The 25,836-nt window shown below is 34.5% G+C and overlaps 1 protein-coding gene across 50 annotated transcripts in view; it reads left to right on the top strand.

Moving 5' to 3' along the window:
- The window catches only part of CLASP2 (cytoplasmic linker associated protein 2), a 234,298-nt gene that overhangs the window by 66,052 nt on the left and 142,410 nt on the right, over positions 1-25,836 (top strand). For 27 of the 50 annotated variants that reach the window (XM_032269259.1, XM_032269236.1, XM_032269168.1 and 24 more), the window contains 3 exons: positions 5,321-5,467; positions 19,614-19,696; positions 24,335-24,427. In XM_032269259.1, the coding sequence (XP_032125150.1) occupies positions 5,321-5,467; positions 19,614-19,696; positions 24,335-24,427 (323 nt within the window). Of the gene's footprint in view, positions 1-4,647; positions 4,943-5,320; positions 5,468-19,613; positions 19,697-24,334; positions 24,428-25,836 lie in introns of those variants that run through there. The other 23 variants (XM_032269320.1, XM_032269052.1, XM_032269303.1 and 20 more) reach the window with 7 other exon arrangements.

Here is a 25,836-nt window from a genome sequence, read left to right as displayed (position 1 = left end):
CGTTTCCATATCTTCCTTCTCTGTTTCTATCTCTTCCTACTCCCCTTCTTTCCTCCATTTTCTTTCCATGTTTTCCATCTCCCTTATATAGAAAACCACTACAGCCTGCTCATTTTATTAATTTCTGTCCTTTAATATATTTTAATATGCTTATCTTGTACAGTTTATGTACCCAGCAATACTAGTCTTTTTTTGAAACTTTGGAGCAAGAACAAAAGTGTCAATACAGCCATAATTTGTAGTTTGCTTTTTGTTGTTTCATCCTTTTTTTTGTTTATTTAGTACATATTAGAGCACCTACTGTATGTATCCTAAGTGGTGTCTTCTGACTTATCTTTTAGTTCACTAATGATCCCTTGAGCTGTGTCTAAGCTACTGTTATGCCTGCCTACTGAATTTAAATTTCAGTTACTATATTTTCATTTTTTGAAGTTCCATTTGGTTATTTTAAAAATCTATGTCATTTTTTATAATTTTTCAATCCCCAAAGTCAAGTTTGCTCAGTTATTGTATAGTCCGTGCCTGGTAACTATAGGATTTTAAGTGGGTCTTTTCCTATTATCTGTTTATTTTTATTTGTTCTTGCTCGTGGTGCCTTGTCTCCTGTTGTACCTGGTGCCTTGTGGAAAATTATTTGTGGGAGTAATTTGAGGCCAGACACCTTTCTTTCAGGGAAATTTTGCATTTTGTTTGGCTGTTGGTTGAAAGTACTACCAGTCTGAGCCCACAGAGTTTAAGGTCTTGAGTGTCTGGACCGCCCAAGCAGTTGACCTTAATGAAGCACTCTATTTGATTCACTTCTCTGTTATTCTCTTTCGAAAAAAGCTTGAAAGGAATTGACTATAGGAAGTTAAGATCTTACCTATGATTTACTTTAACCTCAAGGGTATAGTTGTTTGGTATACGAGCTTTTGGTGGGAAGAGTCTTTTATTAGACTCTGCATCTAATGTGGACTTTGAATTCTGTTCCCTTTGCCCCACAAGGCCTTTGGAAAGGAAGTTCCACTGTACTGGTTTTATCCTTGTATTTTTTTAATATCTTATAAAATATTTATTGCTTTTATTACATATTAAAATATGTGCCTTATTTAGTGTATAATATTGTTTGCCTTTGTAGTATTACTTTAAATAACTTGGTAATGTTTTCACTGAAGATTGAAAGTCTCCATACTCTGAAATGTGTGCCATTCTAGATATTTTTCTACATGTTGAAGATAAAACAGAGGGCAAAATTGACAAAAGTTTTTATCCAATAGCTCATATATTTCAGCAGAACACAGATAAGCAAAGTAAGTGAAATATATAGATGGTAAGTGCCAGGAAGAAATAATGCAGGGAGGCAGGGGTACATCAGAGTAATAGAGTGTTGGGAAAACACTAGGGTGTTTGTGATTTTAGTATCCAGAGGAAAACTTCATTGAGAAGGCAACAGATGAATAAAGACATGAAACTGGTGAGTGAACAGTATGGATGTGGATGAAAAAAGCATTCAGGGCAGAAGGAGCAAGTTCAAAGGCCCTGACATGAATCATAGCAGGGAAGCTAGGTTGGCGGGGTGGGATTAGTGAGAATGGGGAAAATAGGTAGGAGATAAGGTTGGAGAGACCTACATGACATTTAAGATCTTAGAGTTCTGGTAGGCCTTTTTATGTAGTCATAAGAGGATTTTGAATAGTGATTGTGTTATGAGTTTGTTCAACCCAGGATCACATATTGAGAATAAACTTTAGGGGACAAGGCAAGCAGCAGGAAGAGTTGGTTTGCTCTGACAATTATTTTTAGACTATTCTAGGTAATGGGGTTGCAGCATGAACAAGACAAAGTTTCTGTTCTTAAGCCTCCAATCCACATAGAAAAATTAGTGTCTATTATTTCAGTAAGTGATAGCTGCTAGGAAGAAAATAATTGAGACTTGTTTTGATATTTCATAGTTATTTTTAAAAAATTTAAGCCCAGAATATTTATTGTTTTACAAATTTTAAATTTTAGGGGTAGTGATAATGAATTCATTTTATGAATTCTTTTAGCTGATAGTCAAAAAAACCATAACCTTATTGGAGGTGGGTAAAATTTTATTTCTTCCTGTGTTTGTAGATTTATTTATTTTTGCTTTTAGTTTTTCAGTTTTTGTTTTGTATATTTGAAGCTGTGTTATTGGGTACATAAATATTCAGGGCTTTGATTTTTTTCCCGTGGAATAACCTCTTTCTCATTATTAAACATCTTTCTTTATCTCTAGTAATGCTTTTTCAAACTGCTTTATTTGAAATTAGTATAGCTGCATCATTGGTCTGTCTTTCCTTAACCTTTTTGTGACTTTAAAGGTAAAAATGTATCTCATTTAAGCAGCCAGTTTTAAAAAATTCAGTCTGGATCTTTCACCTGTACTAGTTCATTTATATTTAAGAGAATTACTGGTATACTTGGTTTTGTATTTACTATTTTATTTTCTATCTTATCCACTTGTTTTATTCTTTTTGTCTCTCCCCTTCTTTTCAGTCAATCAGATATTTTAAATTTATTTTCTTTTTCTTCTATGTGTATACTCACTTTTCTTTAGTAGTTAGCCTAGAGCAGAGATTGGCAAACTGTTGCTTATAGACCAAATCCATCTGCCCTCCTGTTTTTGTATATAAAATTTTATTGAAATACAACCACACCCATTTGTTTACATATTGTGTGTATATAACTGCTTTGGTGCTATAATGTCATAATTGAGTAGTTGTATGGAAAGACCATATATATATGGTTTTACAAAGCCTAAAATATTCGCTACGTCGTCCTTTACAGAGAAAAAATGCCATCCCCTCCCCTAGGGGAATGATTCTTAAACTGGATCATGCATCGGAATGACCGGGAGGGCTTGTTAATACATAAATTACTGGGCTGCATCTCTAGAGTTTCTGATTCAGTAGGTTTCGGTTGGGGCCCAATAATTTGCATTTTTAACAAATTGCCAGGTGACGCTCAGCTGCTGGTATAGGCACTACATTTCAAAGACCAGTGCCCTAGATATTCCTATGCATCTTCGATTTATTATAATCTAAAATAAATTACTGTATTTACTACTTCCTCAATAAGGCTCAAATCTTTAGAAACCTTTTACTTTGTTTGCTTACCTCTTCGTAGTACCGTTTTATAATAACCTCAAACTGGAACAGTCCATATCTATCAGTAGTAGAATGGATATTAATCAATTGTGGTACTTTCATACACTAGCAAACTATAAGCAATGAAAAGGAATCTTCCAAACATTATCTTCCAACACTGAGTTAAAAGAAGCTAGATACCAGAATACGTATTGTATTCCTTTTACATAATGTTCAAAAATAAACAAAACCAAATGTTAGAATTCAAGACTAGTTGGTTTTGGAAGGAAATGTAGACTTTTACGAGTCTTGAGGGCACTTACAGGATGCTGGTAATAATCTGTGGATCTGGATACTGGTTATACTGACATGGTCATTTTGTGAAAATTAATTAGCTGCATACTGATGATTTGTATACTTTGCTGTATTTTGATTAAAAAGTTTAAAAATTAATTTCCCAGTAGTTTGAGAATGTTGAGTTAATTTTTTTTTTTTTAATGGTAGGAACATATTTACTCTTTTCAATCCTTGTGTGTGTGTAGGAACAGAATACTGTTTCCATGGGAACTTCTGGCTACTCTGTGTTTCAGTGATTAACTTTCTGTAGATTTGTATGTCTAGTGTGTCTTTCTTAGCTGCATTTTTTAACATAATAGTAGCAAAAAGTTTATTTGGAATTATATTAGTGTTTTTAACAGAGCAGTCTATGTACTGCACAGGTTTTAAGCTTATTAATTTATCCAAAATGATTCCCTAATAGTGTTATGCTACAAAACAATTTTTTAAGAGTAGAAGATAATTTTTTCCTGCAAGTTGTATTACTTAAAAACACTTTCTGAAATAGAATGTGGCTTTTTATTAGAGTGTCTGATTCTTTTTTCCTTTAATAAAAGTCTTAAAACTTTCTTGGCATATTTTATTTAAAATATATTTAATAGTTGTATTGATAGTATCTCTTTATAGGAATTATTTAATTCTAGGTGACTGGGTGTTTGTTTAGGTATAGAAAGCCCATTGAAAGGAAAAGATTCTGGCATATTGATCTGAAGTCTGGTAAAGCTGCTTCTCTGCCTCGCCCATCTATTTGTCATGGTTGATTTGTGCAGGGTCCTAGAGAAAACCATCTTCTCAGGAGAGTAAAATGCATATACTGTGTGTGTGTGTGCGCGCGCGTGCTTGTGCGTGTGCATGTGTGTGTGTATGTGTATGCTGGGAGGTGTTTCATTTACATATAAGTAGATGATGCTAGTGTGGTCATTCATATTCCGAAAGGAGCCTTGCAGAATCATTTATGAAAACAAATTGTTTTGTTTGATTTCTATGGCTTAAATAAACAGCAGATTTTAAGATTACAGAGTTAATTATGCACAGTAATGAGCACTGTGGCAGTCTGTGCTTTACTGATGCAATAATAAGCATCCCAGCAGAATGAATATTGCATACAATCTTAATTTCTATTTATATAAATTTTCATGTCAAATAAGAACACATATTTAGATTTCTAAACCTTTAGTTTTGAATGCCTTTGAAATTTTGATATAGAATAAGGATTATAGAATATTTTAGATGCATGGAGAATTTTTACCTTTCATCTGGCAGTAGCTGCCATAAGATGATGTCACCTTGTAGCTGATTGGCTGTTACAGCACCTAGGGCAGGGAAGAGAAAGAAAAATGCCGGCACAAACCTCAGTGGTGGTTCTGTGGTTGTTTCTGTCTTTTTTTGATAGAATCTTTGATTAGTATCGAATTTACTGTATTTGGCCATGTGAACTGTTGGGAGCCTCCTAGGGTGAGGGAAATTAAGAGCTTTCAGAGGAATGAGGCGACTGATTTGCAAACGCATCTGTGATTGTAAGTTGCAGAATCTGGGAATAAGGAATAAGGCAGGGCATGCTACAAGATGCACTATGGGAGGAGCTGGCAGAAAATGCTTATATGAGTAGCAAAAACAGGAAAATTACTACCTTTAGAGTTAATATGTTTTGTTTTATGTTTTGACTTAATATATATAAGAAATATGAAAATACTGCATTTTGATTTTAAATTACAGAGGATTATTTTATATGGTGTTAGCCAATATATAAATGCTTATTCAAAGGACCTTTATTTTGTATTACATAGCTTACCAAAGTAATGATTCTATATATGGCTTTATTTTATTTTTGAGCCTTAGGGAAAATGTAACAAAGCTTAGTTCTCTTAAATACATTCTTCTAATGCTTTGTGCAGATAAAAGCTTCGATGATGAAGAATCAGTGGATGGAAATAGGCCGTCATCAGCTGCTTCAGCCTTCAAGGTTCCTCCACCTAAAACACCCGGAAATCCTGTCAACAGTGCAAGGAAGCCTGGTTCAGCAGGTGGTCCTAAGGTTGGAGGTAATGTAAATCCATTTCAAATCTGTTATACATGCTTCATGCCCTTGATATGGCCACACATACTTAGAACTTCAGAGTAATATGTTTATTCATGACTGCAGCACGATTGCAGATCTGGAGTCTGTTGCAACATTCAGAAGTATATGATGCCCTTTTGAAATGTGTAAAATATTGTTTCCTGCTATTTCCTGTAAAAGCATTTGTGAATTAGTGTCTTCTTGAGGGTATTTATTTTTCAGATGCCATTTTGAAAAAGATTTATGGAAGTTCTTTTTTTTTTGTTTTTTGTTTTTTGTTTTAAGCAGAGAACAGGTTTTTCAGAATTTGGTTACTAATTTTCAAGTGCAGTAGCTGTTACAGAAATGTTGAATTATGTAATGTTTTTACACATTCTTCTAGGCAGTAAGTCTTAAATACTCGAGGATTTAAAAAATGGTTGAAGATACTGGGTATTGAATCATTTGTCACAATAGGAAATGGGTGGTGGTCAAGTAAAATTGCCTCAAAAATGGTTCCTGGATTAAATAATAATAAGTAAATAAGAAAAAACAGATTTCATGAAGTTTTACACATAGCATATTCATTGATCAGATTAGAACTGTTTCTAGCATGTTGTTTATCTTTAATATTTTTAATGGGTATTTTTTCATGTGTTAATTAGAAAGCCATGAGTATATTTCCGGTGTTAGTTTCTGCTAGAACTTTCTGATAGAATGAATCTGTAAAAACAAGGGTAAGTATTTAATTCTAAAAGGACAGTAATATCTTTCTCTTTCCTTCCTTTCCTTTTTAAAAATAAATTTGTGTCTTAGTTGTAATATTTTGGGAAAGCAGATCTTTTCTTGTTTACAATAACTGGTGAGAAAATCATGGTCTTGAGGATTTTTGTTTTTTCTTTTTGTCTATAATACTTTTTATTAAAAACCAAAAAGGAAAGAAAAATAAGCTGTGTATTTTGACCAGGTTTCATAAGGAGTTGTGTTCCCTTGATCTTCCTATATAAACCCCCAATTTTTTCCCACCATATGAGATTCTAAATATAGAAATACTATCATAAGTATTTCATTTAAACTATTTTATGTGTCATATAATGAGCAATAAAGATGATATATATACACACACATACACATATGTGTGTATAAATATATATGTATATGTATATATATGCACATACACCTAAATGGGTGAAATTAAAATGCCTTACTAATTTCTCCAGATGTTTCAAATAATCTGTACTTTAGATTTTTAATTATTTTCTTTTTATTTTGTAATTTTAGTTTTGTATTCTCATCCAAATGTTAGTGTGATACCCCATTAGAAGATAGTTTTTGTTGCATTCTTATTTACCGCTAGTAAAAAGTATATGACATTGTTTGGTTTCTTCCTTTTATAACAAATATCTCTCTTCAGTCATTACAAGGGAAATATTTTTCTTAATTTTGAATTATAGAATTCTAATCTATGATATAAATAATTTTATGAAACTTTTTTTTAGCTTAAAAATGGATGATAGTTGAGGTTTGTGGTGATAATAGGTAACATTTTTATGAATTGAACCAGTGGCTTATAATTTTTTTTTCATGGTTTGCTATCTTTTTAGAAGAAAATTGAAATTTACTATCATGGGTCATTTAATTCTGATATTAATCATATTGATATAATCAGATATCTTTTGTAAAAAGGAGAAACTTTCTTAAGCTCTCCCAACCCCAATCTTGTAGTTTTTAGTCCTAGCAGTTAAATGAAAAGGTTAAGTAGCTTTCACGATTGTAGCAATTAATCATTTAAAGATTTTATCAGCCATCTCAGCAGCAGCCTTTCTGCCAAAAATAAGGGAAAAGCTTTCATTCCTTTCTCCCTTTTCTCTTCCTCTTCCTCTTCTTTTTTTTTCTTTTTATTCTTTTTTTTTTTTTTTTTTTTTTGGCAATTGCAGGTATATTCTTGTTTCTTTTGTTTATCACAGCTCATTTAGGTTCATTGCCCATTTTTCTGTCTAAGAAAAGAGCTACCAGCCAGAGGATATTGATATTACTTCTGAAATAAATGCCATTCTTGGCTGTCAGTCCTTCTTTGAAAATTTAACTGTAGATTTTCTGGTTTTGACAGAGAATTGTTAATTTTTAAATTCGTTGTAGAAAGTTTTCTTAGAGTTGTAGAATTTTTGAGTTGGAAAAGACTTTCGGAGTTACACAGTTCTTTCATAAAATTCCTGATAGATGATCATTCAACATGATTTAAAAAGTACTATCTGCTCTGAATTAAAATTTAGAACAAAAATCACCTGCATTGCCACTACCCATAGACATAATCAATTGCTAAATTGTGATGTGCTTTCTTCCAATTTCTTTTCCAATTATTTTTACATAAATATTTTCTCAGGAGAAAAACAAAATTGTCACTATTCATTATATAGTTTTTTCTAACTAATATTTTATCTTAAGCATTTTCTTATTATCTTGAATTATTAATTGAAAATTATTTGTGGCTAAATAATACCTAAGTTGCCATAAGCCTTTTCTGCTTCTTTAAACCGTGTCAGCATTCTTTTATATATCTTTCACCACGTCTTCAATGATTTCTTTGGAATAAATTTCTAAAGTTCACTGGATTGAAAGATGCAGGGATTTTTAGAGTTCTCTCAGTTTGGCAAAGTATTTTTCAGAAACAAGCCCATTTCAATTCTGAATAAACAAATTCTTTTTTATGTTGCATTAAAATCTACCTCCTTGTAACATATACAGGGAAAATGAATTATTTGTTAACATGCTTTCAAATACTCGAAGATTGTTCTATTTTTCTTTGTGACTGTTCTGTTTTCTAAACTATATATTATTTTTCCCATGATTTTATATTGAATGGTAGTGATTCAGTCTCAATGTATTATTTGCCACTCCAAGGTATATAATAAATAGATGTGATTAGTTTCAAATTAAAAGAATATAGTAGGTGGAAATGTATAGTAGTGGTGTAAGCCAGACACAGCCCACTGGGTTTAACAAATCTCTTTTCAAGTAGCATGACTAAAATAAAAAAAATACGGTGAGCTGCTTTGAAATCGTGACTTAATCTGCTTTTGTAGTTTTGGAATATATTTTACTTCTTCCAGAGATACCTATCAAGATTAGGAATGTATGCTATTTTTAGCAAAGTATCCTATCCAGTTACTTACAGCTCCTAAGTCGTGTGTTTAATCTTCCGTGTATGTTCATTTGCTTTGTTCTTTGGCCTTAGTATGCCAACCTTTTCGTCTCATATTGTATTAATAATTATGTAGCCTTCAAGTTAAAGAGACTTGAAAAAAAGGCTGTGGCTAGGTTTATACCAATGTATCATTGCTATAAAAACCCATATTATGTAAGTGTTAAAAGTGTTACCTTTGTGCCTTACTAATTAGAATAGGGATAAAGTAAATTCTCAAATAGATCATTTTCTGAATAACATTTGTAACTTCATTGTAGGAATTTAGATAAACACATTTTTCTTTCTTTTGGCTCAGTGGTTAATAGAATTGCTGGAAGCACCTAATTATTTAAAATACTTATATCTTTACAGTATTTTAGGTAACAATTTTTAATATAATTTTTTAATTTTCTTATATATATTCTTTCATTCAAATCTCATTAATGAAAGATTCTGAGATTTAAATGAAATAATATATATAAGAACATCCCTGAGCAAACTGCAGTTTGGAGAAGTAACTTGCTCAGGGTCATTTATCTAATAAGAGGGCAAAGCACAAAAATCACTTCGCTATACTGCCATCACACTAATTTCTATTGGTAAATAAGGCTTCTTTTAGATTCTATAGCATGGAGATTGTAATCTGCAGAAATGATCACTACTTTTTGGCACTCATAAACCAGTCATTTTAAAGCTCAACTAGTATGATTCCCAGCAAAACAGAGCATTTGGAATAAGCAGACCTTTAAATTTTACCTTGTAAATAGAAATGCTTTTCAGTATTTTCTTGCTGAAATTGCCTTCTTCAAGTTTATTTTCTGGGTTGTATTATCCCTATTCCTGTATCAATCATTTTGGCTGCTACTCTTTTAAAAAAAAATAACAGTTGAATTAGATGATGATATAATGGTCGTTTTAAAAATACTAATACCAGATTTTGAGGTTAGTGATTTGTCATTGAAGCTTGAGACACATCATTGACCAAATCTTCAGTTCTTAAAGTTCTCTTGTACTCACTCACTCACCCGCTCAAGTGGACAGCATATTTTCTCTCTAATGTCAAAGACTACTTTGAAATGGTTTTAACTTTCAGTTCTTGTAATTAGGTAATTACTGCCATTTTGCATTTAGTAGTGCTTAATAATCTTTAGGATATTTTCTATTTGTTTTACTTCACTTTATGTCTGACCTAAGATTTTAAGAATGTCCAAGTATGTTTTCTACAAATGATGCTAGTCATTCCCATTTTTCCCATCATGCAGACAACAAAATTGGTTTTCTTTTGAACAAATAAAGATCACAAGAATAGTATGTATGTAATAAAACAAATCTTAAGAATTTGTTTTTTAATTCTGGAATCTAAATTTTTGACTTGTAGTCCTCATTTTTTTATTTTTGAGCTTTATGTGAAACCATATAACAATTCCATGTTTTGGTTTTGTTTTCTTCCTCTCTTCTTCCCTTGCTGAAGAAGATACTAAAACTCAGAAGATTTTCACCCAAAAGGGTGAAAATTTCACCTTAAAGATGAACTGACCCAGATTCAGGAAAAGAGTTTGAGCCTCAGAGCATTGAATGATGAGCAAGATCAGATGGTTAGTAGGGATGAGATGAGAACTCAGTGCTTGACCCACTGTCAGGGGCTTCCTCTTGAATCATCTCTGAGTAATCTCCTAAGTAATACTGCATATGGTACATATTTATTATTTTTAATCCCACATAGCAGATCACTGTTACTGAAATCTGGAATTTAGGGATCAGACAATTGCCAATCTGTCTGAAATTACTGTCTGATCACTGACTGTACATCCCTGATACTTTCCTCTTTGATTTTACAGTACATATGATTTGAGTAAATAACATATAAATTATCATAACTATGAAACAATGAGTTACATTATTTCTTACTATCTGTGAGAATATGTGTTTTACTGTAATTACATTATTTGACCTTAGTTTTTTTTCACCTCCTGTGCAAAAAATTAAAGTGACAAAGACATTTTATTGTACAAGGTTTGTTTTTTGAAGAATTCAGAATGTTTAGGAAAAGAGAAATTGAATAGGCTAACAGAAGACCTAGCCTCTCTGTGGATAAGTTACTATTTTTATTTACACTTGTATATAGCGCTCACTATGGCAAGGCTCCAAGTTAATCAACCAAGAAGACCATGTTGGGGCTGGGCATGGTGGCTCACGCCTGTAATCCCAGCACTTTGGGAAACAGAGGCAGGCAGATCACTTGAGCCCAGGAGTTTGAAACCAACCTGGGCACAATGGCAAAACCTGTGTGTACACAAAATACAAAAATTATCTGGGTGTGATGGCATGTGCCAGTAGTCCCAGCTACCAAGGAGGCTGAGCTGGGAGGATTGCTTGAACCCAGGAGGTTGAGGCTGCAGTGCACAGTGATCATACCATTGCCCTCCAACCTGTGTTACAGCAAGACCCTGTCTCCAGAAAAAGGACCATGTGGAATGTTTAATTCATGGTTTTAAACTTAGAAAAATTCAGTACCTGCCCATTATTCCGCCAACTAATGTTAATTATTGTTAGCATTTTGGTCCTCCCATACTTTATTTGCCTATACTTTTTGACTGAAATTTGGGTGTTAGAAAATTGTAAAGTCTCTTATAGGAATACAAATTGAAGGTTTACCTCAGAAAAGAGTGAAATGTCATTAATATTATCTCACATACGAAGAATTTTCCATTAGTTAGACTCATTGTATTTGATCCATATGAAGTAGAAGTTACATTAACTGTATGCTTGGCTTCTATTTATTATGTACATTCTAATATAGTTTACATGTTAAGAAGCATTGTTTCTATAATGGGTATATGAATATAAATGAATTTTTTCATCAACTTATCATTTCTCCCTTTTTAAAAACCAGTTTATGTATTTCTTTCTAATGAAAATAATTGAAAGTCATAATTTGATTTTTAAAAAGTATCAAAATCATGCTCATTGTTAAACAACGGAGGTTTTTAAAAACTTTTTTTTTTTTTTTTTTCCCCCCGGTGTGGCTACTTTGCCATCACCCTCGGTTTTTAAAAACTTTAATAACATCTTGCTTCTCTAATCCCATTACTCTGAGGTAATTAGTGTTAAGTTTGATATGTATTCTTCCACGAATTACTCCATGTTCATTTATGTAGGTACTCATGTTAGCTTTTATTTTTCCCATATTAAACTTACTAATAGAAGCTTTCCAAGTTCCTTTTTTTTTCACAGAACATCCTTCAGCATCAAGAAGGACAGCTATTGCATCCTTTTAATTAGTGATAACAGTATTTCACATTATTGATGCACCATGATTTAATAATAAACTATTTCCCTGTCAATGTCATTCAGGTTGTTTGCAACTTTAAGTCAGTACAGGAAATGCAGATCTTCATATACTTAATGTGTTTTGAAATTCTGCTGCTTCTATATTATGAAATAGATTCCTCTAAATTGAATTGTTTAATCAAAGGTTTTATATGTTTTTAATTTTAATAAAGACTTTATTTTACCTTCTGCAGCACTGAATATAACAGCCTCATTAATTATTGCCATTTTGATAGGTAAAAAACGGTGATTCCTTGATTTGCATTGTTCCCTCCACCTATGCGTCTGGCCTACAGCTTGCAAACATTTACTAAAGGCTTTTAGCATGCTGCTAGCTTTGAACTCTCTGGGAAATGTAAATGAACACAAAGACCTTGCTCCCCTGGAGTTTATATTCTAGTGAAGTGTAGAATTTTTTTTTTCTTTTTTTGAGGTGGAGTCTTGCTCTCTTGCTAAGGCTAGACTGCAGTGTTGTGATCTCAGCTCACCGCAACCTCCACCTCCTAGGTTCAGACAGTTCTCCTGCCTTAGCCTCTCAAGTAGCTGGTACTGCAGGTGCCTGCCATCACACTCAGCTAATTTTTGTATTTCTTTTTTTTTTTTTTTTTTTTTGAGATGGAGTCTCACTCTGTTGCCCAGGCTGTAGTGTAGTGGCGTGATCTCAGCTCACTGCAACCTCCACTGCTTGGGTTCAAGCAGTTCTCCTGCCTCAGCCTGGCAAGTAGCTGGGACTGCAGGCACAGGCCACCACACCCAGTTAATGTTTTATTTTTAGAAGAGACAATGTTTAACCATGTTGACCAGGCTGGTCTCGAACTCCTGATCTCAGGTGATCTGCCCGCCTCAGCCTCCCAAAGCGCTGGGATTACAGACGTGAGCCACTGTGCCTGGCCTAATTTTTGTATTTTTAATAGAGATGGGGTTTCAGCATGTTGCCCAGCCTAGTCTCAAATTCCTGACCTCAGGTGATCCACCTTGCCTCAGCCTCCCAAAGTGCTGGAATTACAGGTGTGTGCCACTACACCAGGCCAAAGTTCAGAATACTTAAATCTGTTAATAGAAATTAGCATATTCTCTTCTGCAAACTACATGCTATTTTGCCCTCTCATCAATTTGTTAGAATTTATTTTTCAAAGATTAGATTTTTTATTCTTTTGTTAAACGTTACAAATATTTCCTCTGTCTCTCCTTTGTGCCATTTTTGCATCCAATTTTTAAATTTTTTGTTGTGGTAGGTAAAATGTTTGTCCTTTTTATTTTTTTTGACATTCAAATTTACTGTCTTACGGGACTCCTGTTCATTCCCAAGGTTATAAAGCTAGTCTCGTTTATTGTAAAATATGAATTATTTTACATGTAGCTTGTTTAACCTGGAATGTTGTTTTTTATGAAGGGTTAAATAACCATTTAAATTTGTTTCTTATACATGGCCAATTATTTCTTTGCAATTAAATAAACATTCTTTATGCCATTGAATTGAAATACTACTACACTTTGTATTTTGGACAGTTTCTGGAGTTTCTCTTTATTTTCCCTGATCTATTTGTACCTGTTGTAGCTTTATAGTAAATGGTTTCTTATACTTTTCATTATTACAAATTTTGAGCATATGACAAAGCTGACATACAGTGAATACTCATCACCTAAATCTACTAACCCATATTTGTTTGAATTCTCTCTATATAGGTATATTCCCACATCTATTTTTAAAAATTTCAGCCATTGGAAAGTAAATTGTAGACATCATGACATTTTACCCCTAAATATTTAATATGCCTTTCTAAGACTTAAAAAGCATACTCCTTTATAACCATAATATTATTATCATATGCAAGAGAATTCTATATTTTATTTATTTATTTTATTTTTGAGAAGGAGTTTCACTCTGTTGCCCTGGCCGCAGTGTAGTGACACAGTGGCGTGATCTTGGCTCACTGCAACCTCTGCCTCCTGGGTTCAAGTGATTCTCCTGCCTCAGCCTCGGTCTCCTGAGTAGCTGGGATTACAAGCGTGTGCCACCACACCCTGCCAATTTCGTATTTTTAGTAGAGATGGGGTTTCTCCATGTTAGTCAGGCTGGTCTTGAACTCCCGATCTCAGGCGGTGTGCCTGCCTCGGCCTCCCAAAGTGCTGGGATTACAGGTATGAGCCACTGTACCCTGCCTAATTTTTGTATTTTTAGTGGAGACTGGGTTTCACCATGTTGGCCAGGCCAGTCTCAAACACCTGTCTTGGCCTCCTAGGAAGGGAGCATCACACACTGGGGTCTGTTGGGGGGAAATAGGGGAGGGACAGAGTGGGGTGAGGAGTTGTGGAGACATAGCATGGGGAGAAATGCCAGATATAGGTGAAGGGGAGGAAGGCAGCAAATCACGCTGCCATGTGTGTACCTGTGCAACAATCTTGCATGTTCTTCACATGTACCCCAAAATCTAAAATACAATAAAAAAATAAAAAATAAAAAATGCTGGGATTACAGATGTGAGCTGCCACACCTGAGAACTCTATAACATTACCTGTAAAACAGTTAAGGAGTTATCTCTGTGACATTGACTTTTTGGAGTCTAGGCCAGTTGTTTTTAAGATTGTCCTGGGTTGTGTATTCATCTGATTTCTTTGTGATGTTATTTAACTTATTTCTCTAGCACTTTTATTTTCTGTAAACTTATTAACCTATATATTTACTCCTTTTTAGTCAGTTCATCTACATATTTAGGTTTTCTCAATTGTCCTAAGATTTTTTGGTTGTTTGTTTTTTTGAGACAGATTCTTGCTCTGTTGCCCAGGTTGGAGTGCAGTGGCACGATCTTGGCTCACTGTAACCTCTACCTCCCAGGTTCAAGCGATTCTTCTGCCTCACCCTCCCAGGTAGCTGGGACTACAGGTGCATGCCACCACATCTGGCTAATTTTTTGTATTTTTAGTAGAGATGGGGTTTTACCATGTTAGCAAGGATGGTCTCAATTTCCTGATCTTGTGATCTGCCCACCTTGGCCTCCCAAAGTGCTGGGATTACAGGCATGAGCCACTGCACCCGGCCAGAATTTTTTTTTATAGCTTTTAAAATTCAAACCAGGATATACTTACTCTCTCTTGGATAGTTGGTAATTTACTGTTTATTTCTCAGGTGATTTTATCTTTAAATAAAATTTTTGGCCAGGCACAGTGGCTCACGGCTGTAATCCCAGCACTTTGGGAGGCTGAGGCTGGCGGATCACTTGGGGAGTTCCAGCTATACGGGAGGCTGAGGCAGGAGAATCGCTTGAACCCAGGAGGCAGAAGTTGCAGTGAGCTGAGATTGCACCACTGCACTCCAGCCTGGGCAACAGAGCAAAACTCCATCTCAAAAAATAATATTAACAATTAATAAATTTTTATTTATTTTATTTATAGTCTTTATATATTTAGAATTTTTTATATTCTCATCTTTCTTTTATACCTATGATTGCTATTTAGTTATATTGAATTTATGTTGGAGAATTGTGTTATACTGTAGTTTCCTTCTTGGTAGGTGTTTTTTTTTTTTTAATTTTGGAGGGAGTTACTTTTATCAGCAGAAAGTAGTTCTTTTGTTTTCTTCTTGGAGCCCAGTATAGATGTTAGATTATTTATTTTGTTTATGGTAATGTATTGGATTTTCATAGACCTCAGTTAACAAGTGGATTCGGTGGGGCCAGCAAAAAAATGTTTGCTTCGTTTTTAAGTTTAAGAACGCCCTCTTCCGTTGATGTAGTGAAATGCATCTTCTTTACTACACGATTTGTTGGGGACTTTCTACTTCTGATTCTTTGATTACCATCTTATTTGAATAGAGCCCTTATCTTTTCTTTCTTCCTTTTCTTTATCCATCAAGATTCAAAAGGATACCTTTCCTTTCTAATTGCTATTTACCTCTTGTCCTAGGGAGAACCTTAGTTGGCATCGACATTATACAACTACCAGGATTCTTTCCCACACAGTTTCCTCTGATTTTTATCATTAAGGGCTCTGTAGTTAACATTGCTGGTCTTGGATGTTTATATTTTCCTCATTTACTTGAAATTAAGTTTGAAGTCTTATTTGTCTCTTACTTGTATTAAAAGCATGGGCAATAGGTAATTTTATTTGCTCTCTGTGGGTTTTGGAATATTTATTTGTATATTTGATTTGCATTTGGATGCCTACCATTTTCCCAGGGCTAGAATGTCTACTGTAAGTTTTAATACTGGATAAGGAAAAACTTTTTAAAAAAACTGAATAATCCATTGGCTCTGTGTATTGTTGAATTTTGGGACATTATTATTGAATAGTTTCTACCTTCCCCTTTGAATCACTTCTTTTTCTTAAATCAGAATTTAAAATTTCTTACATTTGTGGGTCTGTTTTTGAAATTTCCATTTTATTTATTTGGTTAGTTGGTCTATTCCTGCACTAAAACCTAATTCTCTGAATGATTTCAGCTTTGTAAGTTTTGCTGTCTGGTAGCACGAGTAGCCCCTGTTTTCTTCTGCAGGAATGTTTGGCTCATTGCTCTTCCAAACAGATTTTAGAATCAGCTTGACGAGTTTCACAAGAAACCTTTTTGGAAGCTTATTACTGTAATACCTGGAGAAGACAGGACACCTGATGATACCATTCCTTCTCGTTCATGAGCATGACATATCTCTCCATTTATTTAATTTGTAATTTTTTTTTCTTTTGAAGACAGAGTCTCACTCTGTATCCAGGTTGGAGTGCAATGGGGCCATCTCGGCTCACACTGCAACCTCTGCCTCCCAGGTTCAAGCGATTGTGGTACCCCAGCCTCCCAAGCAGCTGAGATTACAGGCGCACACCACCGCTCCCAGTTTTTGTGTGTGTGTGTGTGTGTGTGTGTGTGTGTGTGTGTGTGTATTTTTAGTTGAGACAGGGTTTCTTCATATTGCCTAGGCTGGTCTCAAACTCCTGAGCTCAGGCAATCCGCCTGCCTTGGCCTCCCAAAGTGCTAGTATTACAGGTGTGAGTCACCATGCCCCCTTCTCCATTTATTTCACTACTCTAATATTTCATTAAAATTTATTTCCCCAAATTTTTCACTCTTCAAGTTAAAATTTCTAACTTCGTTGCTAGTGGTTAGAAATGAAATTGATTTTTGTATACTGATTTTATATCCAGCTACCTTAGAAAGTTGAATTTTGAATGATTTTACTCTGTGTGTGTGTGTGTGTGTGTGTGTGTGTGTGTATACACAACTAAAATTATATATATTTATTGTGTACCACATATTTTGAAATACGTATCTATTTTAGAATGGCTAAATTGAGCAGTTAATATATACATTATCTCGCTTCATTTTTTAATGGCGAGAATACTTAAAATCTCTGTCACCAATTTTCAAGAATACAATACATTGTTAATTGTTGTCATGCTATACAATAGATCTCTTGAACATATCTCTTCTTACTGAAATTTTATATCCTTTGTTGGTCAAAGGATATTTTTTGGGTTTTCTGTCTATACCAGAGTGTGACAAACTACACCTGGCATTGCCAAATCTGGCTACTTATCTGGTTTTGTAAATAAAGTTTTGTCGAAATACAGATACACTCATTCATTTGCAGAGTTGAGTAATTGCAGCGGAGACCATATAGCCTTTGAAGCCTAAAATATTACTGTGTGACCCTTTATAGAAAAAGTTTGCCACACCCTAATACCATCGTAGCACTTTAGTAATGATGATTTTGTTATATTCGTTTTATGTGCATTTAATTTTTTCTACTTGTAGTCTTAAAAATTGTGCTAGGTACTCAATTTAGATAATATTTTGCCAATGTTTTCTTCTTTCAAAACTTGCTAGATAATTATTCATATATTTTTTGTGGCTTCCACTATTGCACTTGAGAAACCTGTTGTTCAAATTGTTGTTTCTTTCTGGGTGATCTCTTCTTTCTCTGATTACTGTCTCTTATCTTTGGAGTTGTGCAGTTACACCACCAAGTGCTAGGTTTGGATTTGTTTTTATTTATCCTGCTTGGGTTATGTTGCGCATCCTGAATTTACAAAGATTCTTGTTCCATTAATCTGGAAATTTCACAGCTGTTATCTCTTGCTAAATGTTAACTTTCTTCTGTTCTCTCCAGTGTATCTTTCAGGTACCCCAGCAGACATATGTTAATTAGATATTCTTACAATGTCCTTTGTATCTCTTTATGTCTTTCCATTTCCCTTTTTCTCTTTGCCACATTTGGGGGAATGTATTCAGGTGTATCTTCCAGCTCCCTAATTTGTTCTTAAATATATTTTTAAAAAATTTCAACTGTTGTATTATTCAGTTATTTATTCAGGTTGTTCCATCCCCTCACTCCCAAGTTCATCTCTTCATTCCTAATGGCCTCTTGTTGATTGGCCACTTTTGTGAGTCCATCCTTGATTTCTTTAAACATATATATTCACATCTGTTCTGTAATCTGTACTGGACAATTCTAACATCAACAGTTCTCAAATCTGTTGTCTGCTTCCTATGTCTCTTGCCTTCTTGTATATTTGATCTTTTATTATTAACTCATTGCTTGAACTTAGTTGGTGGGAATCCTTTGGGCTTACCAGAAACATTCTTCCAGAGAAGATTTATTCCTGCTTGACACTGGGCAATCATCAGTCAGGACTGCGTCAGCCTCTTTTTCTCAACTCAAGAATTCTAGGTTACTCTGCCCCACGTGTTGGTTGGGGACTTCATTTTTGGATAGGACGAGCCACAGAGTCACATTGTAGAAGGAACCTATATTCAGGAATGAAAATCCAGGGGCTCTACAGATCTGAGACTCATACCTCTAAGAAGAGAGTGGAGGCTGGTTGGTGCTGTGTGATGGCACAGTGAACCGATTCAGTGATTGTTAGAAAAGCTGCAAACTGGAATCAGGTGCTGCTCCTAGAGTGAGTGGTCTACCAGAGTTGCTAGGATTCTACTGCAAAGAATGGAAAGCAGGAAGAAACCAGTCTTTTCCTTTAGCTTCCAGACTCTCTCCAGCACTCCCTATTGCCAGAGTTCAAGAAGAAACATTAAAATCAACAGAAAAAAATGGTTTAATGAATACTAGGTTCAACATCTCAAAGCAGAGTGTATATAGAAGAGTAGGTTTGGAGCCGAAAGACAGTAGCTTAATTATTGGCTCTTAAATAACTACTGCCTACAAAGTTTACTTTTTTATTGCCAATGTGCAATAAAGGAAGATTTGTTTGTGTAAATAAATTTAATTTCAAGACTCTCATTTCTTTCATGAATGCTTTCCTGACCAACCATACACAGATCCTTTGCATCACACTGTTATTTATTGACACTTAGTGTCATATTAAGTTGCCTTTCCAACTTTTAGAATGTTTATTCTTACTTATGTTTATGTGTTTTTGCTAGTGCATTGAATGGGGAGGTGGGTTTCAAGGCTGTGTTCTTAGAGTTTGAATATTACAACCAGCCTAGCTTCGTACCTTATGTTAATTGACTACTACAAAGTACCTTGATGTTTCTGAAAGTTGGAGATTTTTTTAAATGCTTTTTTATAAAATGGAATATCCCTAAAAATTATACTTTTTATTGTTATCAGAGTTTTATTTTTCATGTTATCATTAATGTTAAGATGCTAAAATATAAACCTTAGGAAATTAATTTTCTTTTAATTAGCAGGTGCTTCTAAGGAAGGAGGTGCGGGAGCAGTTGATGAAGATGATTTTATAAAAGCTTTTACAGATGTCCCTTCTATTCAGGTAAGTCTACCACTGGCACTCCCCATGAATATTGCCTGTGTGCCTTTTCATATGATTAATTATTTGCCTCTGTCCCTTTTTAAGAATTCTTTTTTCCTTAAATAGCTTTATAAATGAAATACTTGACTTATTGTTATCAAGCCATTATTTGTTGGTACAATTAGATTTTCAAGAGAATTTTCAGTGAGGCTGAAATAAAATTGAACCATATTGTTGAATCACATTACATTGCAATGTTCAGATTCTTTAATTAATGTGTTTGGAACTCAGAGAATATTAGATTAGTTGATGATAGAAATTTGGAAGTCATTCATATAGACATAATTGAAGTAGTCAGAGTTGACACATGCATAAATAAGAGTATTATTTCCATGACTTAAAAATATACATAAATGTTATGTTGTACTTAATATTGTACAGCCTAACTCTTTACTCAATGTTGTTGTTTATATTTTTTCACAATGTAAAATTGTGATTCTAGTTCATTCATTTGGCTTGATAGATGGCATTCTATTGTATGAACCGACCATAATTCATTTGTCTGCCTTGTTGATGGACATTTAGATTGTTTCTAATTTTGGTTATTCCATAGCATGCCACAATGATTTTTTTTTCATTTTCCTTTTTTTTTTTTTTTTTTTTTGAGATGAGTCTTGCTCTGTTGCCCAGATTGGAATGCAGTGGCATAATCTTGGCTCACTGAAACCTCTGCCTCCCCGGTACAAGCAATTCTCCTGCCTCAGCCACCTGACTAGCTGAGATTATAGGTGCCCCGCCACCATGCCTGGCTAATGTTTTAGTAGAGACGGGGTTTCACTGTGTTAGTCAGGCTGGTCTCAAGTAATCCACCTGCCTCAGCCTCCCAAAGTACTGGATTACAAGCGTGAGCCACCACGCCCAGCCTTCAATGAATATTTTTGTACATATGTCCTTGATTGTTTGTAGGTAGGAGTTTCTTTAGAGCATAAATATAGAAGTCGAATTGCATTATTATAATAAAGTTTACTTAGATGTTACTCTCTTCGGTTGTTGTACCAGTTAAAATTCCAGTGAGAAAGGTATGATACTTCTAATTTCATCACATTCTTGCTAACACTTGATGTTGTTATTCAAAATATTTTTACGAGTATGATGGCTGTGAGTGCTCAATATTATTTAGCATGTCTATTTGAAAATATTCTTGGATTGCTTTACTTGCAAACTACCTTCCATTGTGTATATTACGTTTTTTTAGCTCTAAAAGGAAGAGTTGTCCTTAAGGTATTTAAGATCTTAAAAAGTTACAAGAAAGCTTTAAAAACTTTTCTGATTCAACTGTATTTTGTTCCTTTATTGAGATACATGTTTTTTCTTCTTTTAAGATACTTTTTAAATGATAGGAAAAACATATCCCTTCCTCCTTTTCTGTTTTACAGACTTTCATATAAGGGAAAGATTAGTGTAGGAACAATCAGTAAAACTTAGTTGAACTTGAGTATTTTTTTTGTTCGGTATGTTCTTGTCAGACTGGTAACATCATGGTGTGGGCAGCCAAGGGCTACTCAATTATATGGAGGGGGGAAAGCTATTTTACACTTACTCATTGGTTTCTTCCAGCTGACTCTCTCTGCCACCCTCACCACCCTGTAAATGTTCCACACCTTCCATTGTACCCTTGGAAACATCTTTTTCATAAACAGCAACTCCCTTAAGTATTTAACCCCATTTTTAAAGGATCCATTCAATGTCCTTGCCTTGATTAGAATCTTTTTTGAGACAGAGTCTTGATCTGTCGCCAGGCTGAAGTGCAGTGGCGCAATCTCGGCTCACTGCAATCTCCACCTCCCGCGTTCAAGCGATCTCTTGCCTCAGTCTCCCAAATAACTGGGATTACAGGCACGCACCACCACACCCAGCTAACTAAAAAGTAGAGACAGGGTTTCACCATGTTGGCCCGGATGGTCTTGATCTCCTGACTTCGTGATCCGTCCGCCTCAGCCTCCCAAAGTGCTGGGGTTATAAGCGTTAGCCACCGTGCCCAGCCGTTTTTTTTTTTTTTTTTTTTTTTTTTAAATACTCTTTAAAGACAAAGCTGTTTATTATTCTTGGCTCTCATACTCTTAGTAATTGATGATAAGTTTATTGTGCTTGCACTCCTTATTATCATTTTGTGACCGTTATTCCTATACCCATTTGTATGAGGTTCATTCTCTCTGGCCAGCCTCCTTATTATTGACATGTACTGATCTGGACAACATTCCAGGGCTGCCTAGGTTTGAATTCCAGCTCTACCACATCAGCTGTGTAACCTTAGGTTCATTACTTAACCCTCTCTACTCAGTTTTCTCATTTTAAAATAGGAATTATTAGTACATACACCAAAGGTTATTGTGAGGATAGCTGTGATAGTACAGATAAAGTGCAAAAAGCATATGTTAGCTATTATTATTTTCCTAAATTTTCACATTGATGAATTCAGTTTCTAGACCTCCTCCTTACCTTTACCCTAGTTACACAGTTCATAGTCACACACTGAATTTTGATGTCATCTGTGTGTTACCATTCTGTTTCCAAAATCATTAATTGAAGTATCTCATTACTGCCCAGGATCTCCTTGCTTTTTTAAGTACTATAACAACTACTTCTCCACGACTTCAAGGATCTTCAGTCCATTGTCTTTTCTACTCACTCTGAATTAATCATCTCTCAATTATACTTTCCTTCTCATCTACACTTTGATTTTCTTCTTATCTAACCTTTGATACCGTGGTTTCTTGCAGTAGGTCTGTACATAATGTACTAAAACCCCTTTCATCTCTTTTTTTCTTCATAACAAAGTATTAAGCAATGATTTCTTTTATACACATTTCGCAAAACTACAACTGTGGATGATTCCCAACTGTTTGTTTTCTCTATGTCCTGAAATTGTGCTGCTAGAGAAAATCAGGTTACAGCACATGATTTTTAGTGGAACTCACATAAAATGAGTCCTCAACAATCAGATACGTTTCTGTGATCAAGTTGTTTCTCTGCTTAATATAGCTATCAGACGTGTTTCTTTCCTTTCTATCCATCAGCCTGTCTCTGTCCTCCTCTCTTCTCTCAGTATATGACCTACCGTACCCTTACTTTGGTAACTAAGTAGTCACCATCAAATGGGAACATGATCTTTCAGTTATATTCCTCTCTATTGTACATTCCTTCTGTCCTGTTGCTCCAGGAACATGGTTCCTCTTCAAAAGTCAGCACCTCCACCAGTGCTCCAAAGCCTAGTATTTTCCGCTTCCTTAACATGTTTACAAAATCAGTAATCTCATGTGGGTTCAAGCTCTTTCTGTTTATCTCTTAATATGGCTGGATTCTTCAATTAAAAAAACAAGTATCAGTTAAAAAAACTAGACGCCATATCGTCCAGATATTATTTTTTATTTTGGTCCTCACTGTCAGCTTTTCCAAAAGAGTTGTCTGTACTTGGTATTTCTGTAACTTTACTTGTTACTCACTACATCCCACTTCTTTCCAGCTTATTCTTACATTGAAACAGGTCTTGAGTAAATCACTGATCATCGTTGAGACACCAAAATCAACTGATTTGGGATTTTTAAATTTGATTTTTCTTGATGTTTTATCAGTATTTAGCACTGTTGATTATATCCACTGTTTTGTTGTTTCTTTTTAGGTGCTTTTGATATGATGTTCGTTTCTTTTATTCTTCTTACATCTTTGTCCACTTCATCTCTGTCTTTTTTTTTTTTTTGAAGCGGAGTCTCTGTAGAGGCTGGAGTGCAGTGGCGTGATCTCGGCTTGCTGCAACCTCCGCCTCCCGGGTTCAAGCAGTTCTCCTGCCTCAGCCTCCCAAATAGTTGGGACTACAGGTGTGCGCCGCCATGCCTGGCTAATTTTTGTATTTTTATAGAGTTGGAGTTTCACCATGTTAGCCAGGCTGGTCTTGATCTCTTGTCCTCATGATCTGCCCACCTCGGCCTCCCAAAGTGCTGGGATTACAGGTGTGAGCTACCGTGCCCAATAATTGATTTTTAAAATCTCCCTGAGTAGATTGTAATCTCCATAAGGCAAAGACCATGTCTATTTTTGCTAACCATAGTCTCCCCATTGCCTAGCATAGTACCTCTGTGTTATGTGAATATTTGTTAAGTGAATGAAAGATTAGTGGCATATCGCAGTTTGACAAAGGATTGACTCCAGAGGAAACAAAACACGTAGCTATCTTGACTATAGTTTATCATGACAGAGGGGAGAAAATCAAAACTAACTTAAAACATTTCCTTTTGGTAATATTGTGTAATATGTATATGAATGCAATAAGATAAATTATACACTTTAAGTCATTTTGAGAAATTAGACTTAATTCTATTAATTCTTAGATATTTCACATCTTGTTTTTAAAATTACAAAGCATTGTAAGAGTATATTTGAAATTATTCTTGGGGGAAGAAACAGCAAAAAGGGTAACAAGGAAGAAAAATAAAGCATTTTGTGTTGTTGTCTATAATGTATTTCTAGTCTCCATTAAAAAATGGTGCTAGAATGGGAAATAAACTTATTAGTTGAAAGATTATTTTAAACATCAGGGCATAATTTTGATATTGTTCATGGCAAGAAACATTGTTATAATTATGAATCTTTTTTTTTTTTAAGATTTATTCTAGTCGAGAACTTGAAGAAACATTAAATAAAATCAGGGAAATTTTGTCAGATGACAAACATGACTGGGATCAGCGTGCCAATGCAGTAAGTTTTTTATCTTTAGTTGTCTTATCTTCTTTCTTTTTCGATGTTCCTTTTTAAAAACATGAAAATTCAATTGTAGTACTATGTAGTATTCACTTACAAAATAGAGTGTCTGATAGGTAACATTTCTTTCTGGAGAATATGTTGATATAATAGTCATTTTCTGATTTAGGATCGATTTTTATTTTGGTTTGGCTAAACAGATGGTGCCTATCCTATACATTTGGTAACCTCACCACGTGTGCTATTTTTGACGGATCACCAAAGTGTGAGATTCAGAGGGCTTTGGCCTTTCTGTGGACTTACATAGTTGCTTATTAGCACTATCCTCAAGACACATAAGGCCTACCAGTAAAGCATTTCACTTTACCTACCTGCATGCTTGGTATGTTCATAGCATCAACATAAATTCACTGCATGATGTACATTTATCTGGCTTTTTTTCTTCTCATGTGAATGTGATGAATATTTCTTCTGTGATTTCATTTATAAAGGTCAGATATCCTTGAGTTAAGAATATTTTGAGCCTAAATTCCTTAAGGAAAATATTTGATAAAATTTAAAATAATATTAGCATTGACAGTAAGCAATATATTTTTTAAATTTGTGAATTTATTGTTTATATAACCAAATTACATGTACCAAATGAGTACCTCAGAGTTTTCAAGAAGCCAGAGAAAAGGGCTGTATTTGAAGATGTTCTGCCCTAAAGGGTCCCAGTCTGGCTAATATGAAAATCTCCATTTTGATGAACTAAATCAAAGGCAGGGCCTTTTGGCAAATAAGGCTTTAATGACCTTATGAACAAAGGACCATGTTTTGTCTTTGTTAGGAAGTCTTCAGTTATTTGTGGTCAATCATGGCCAGGAAATATGAAGATACCATAGCAGGGTTTTTTTTATATTTACAACTTTTTGCATCTAATTTAACTTTAAAGATATATTTTAAAATTTAGAAAACCTCTGAGTTAAATGTGAAATTGCACACAATAATGGTAGGATAAGTAGACTTTTGGCTTCTGGGTGTGTATGAGCACAGATGTGCAAGTGTGTATATCTCTTTTGATCAATGTAATTTTATTATGTATGTCTGGTTTTTATGTGGATAACAGTTGGCAATCAAATACTGAAAAAGTAATGCCTTTTCTTATCTAGTTGCTCTGGCTAGGCCTTCTAGTACTCTGCTGAATAAAAATGTTGAAAGTGGACATTCTTGTCTTATTCCAGACCTTGAAGGAAAGGCTTTTTGTTTTTCCCTATTCAGTATGATATTGGCTGTGTGTTTGTTTAATATAACTTTTATCATGTTAAGAAGCATATACCTTCTATACCCAGTTTTTTTGAGAGTTTTTATCTTGATGTGATGTTGAATTTTATTGAATACTTTTTTTGAATCTATAAAAATGATTG

This window comes from Sapajus apella, unplaced genomic scaffold, assembly GCF_009761245.1.
Source record: "Sapajus apella isolate SASKATOON/1434 unplaced genomic scaffold, GSC_monkey_1.0 scaffold4, whole genome shotgun sequence".
In the NCBI taxonomy this organism is placed as follows: domain Eukaryota; kingdom Metazoa; phylum Chordata; class Mammalia; order Primates; family Cebidae; genus Sapajus; species Sapajus apella.
The sequence above is the reverse complement of the archived record's forward strand: the minus strand, read 5'-3'. Positions and strand labels throughout refer to the sequence as shown.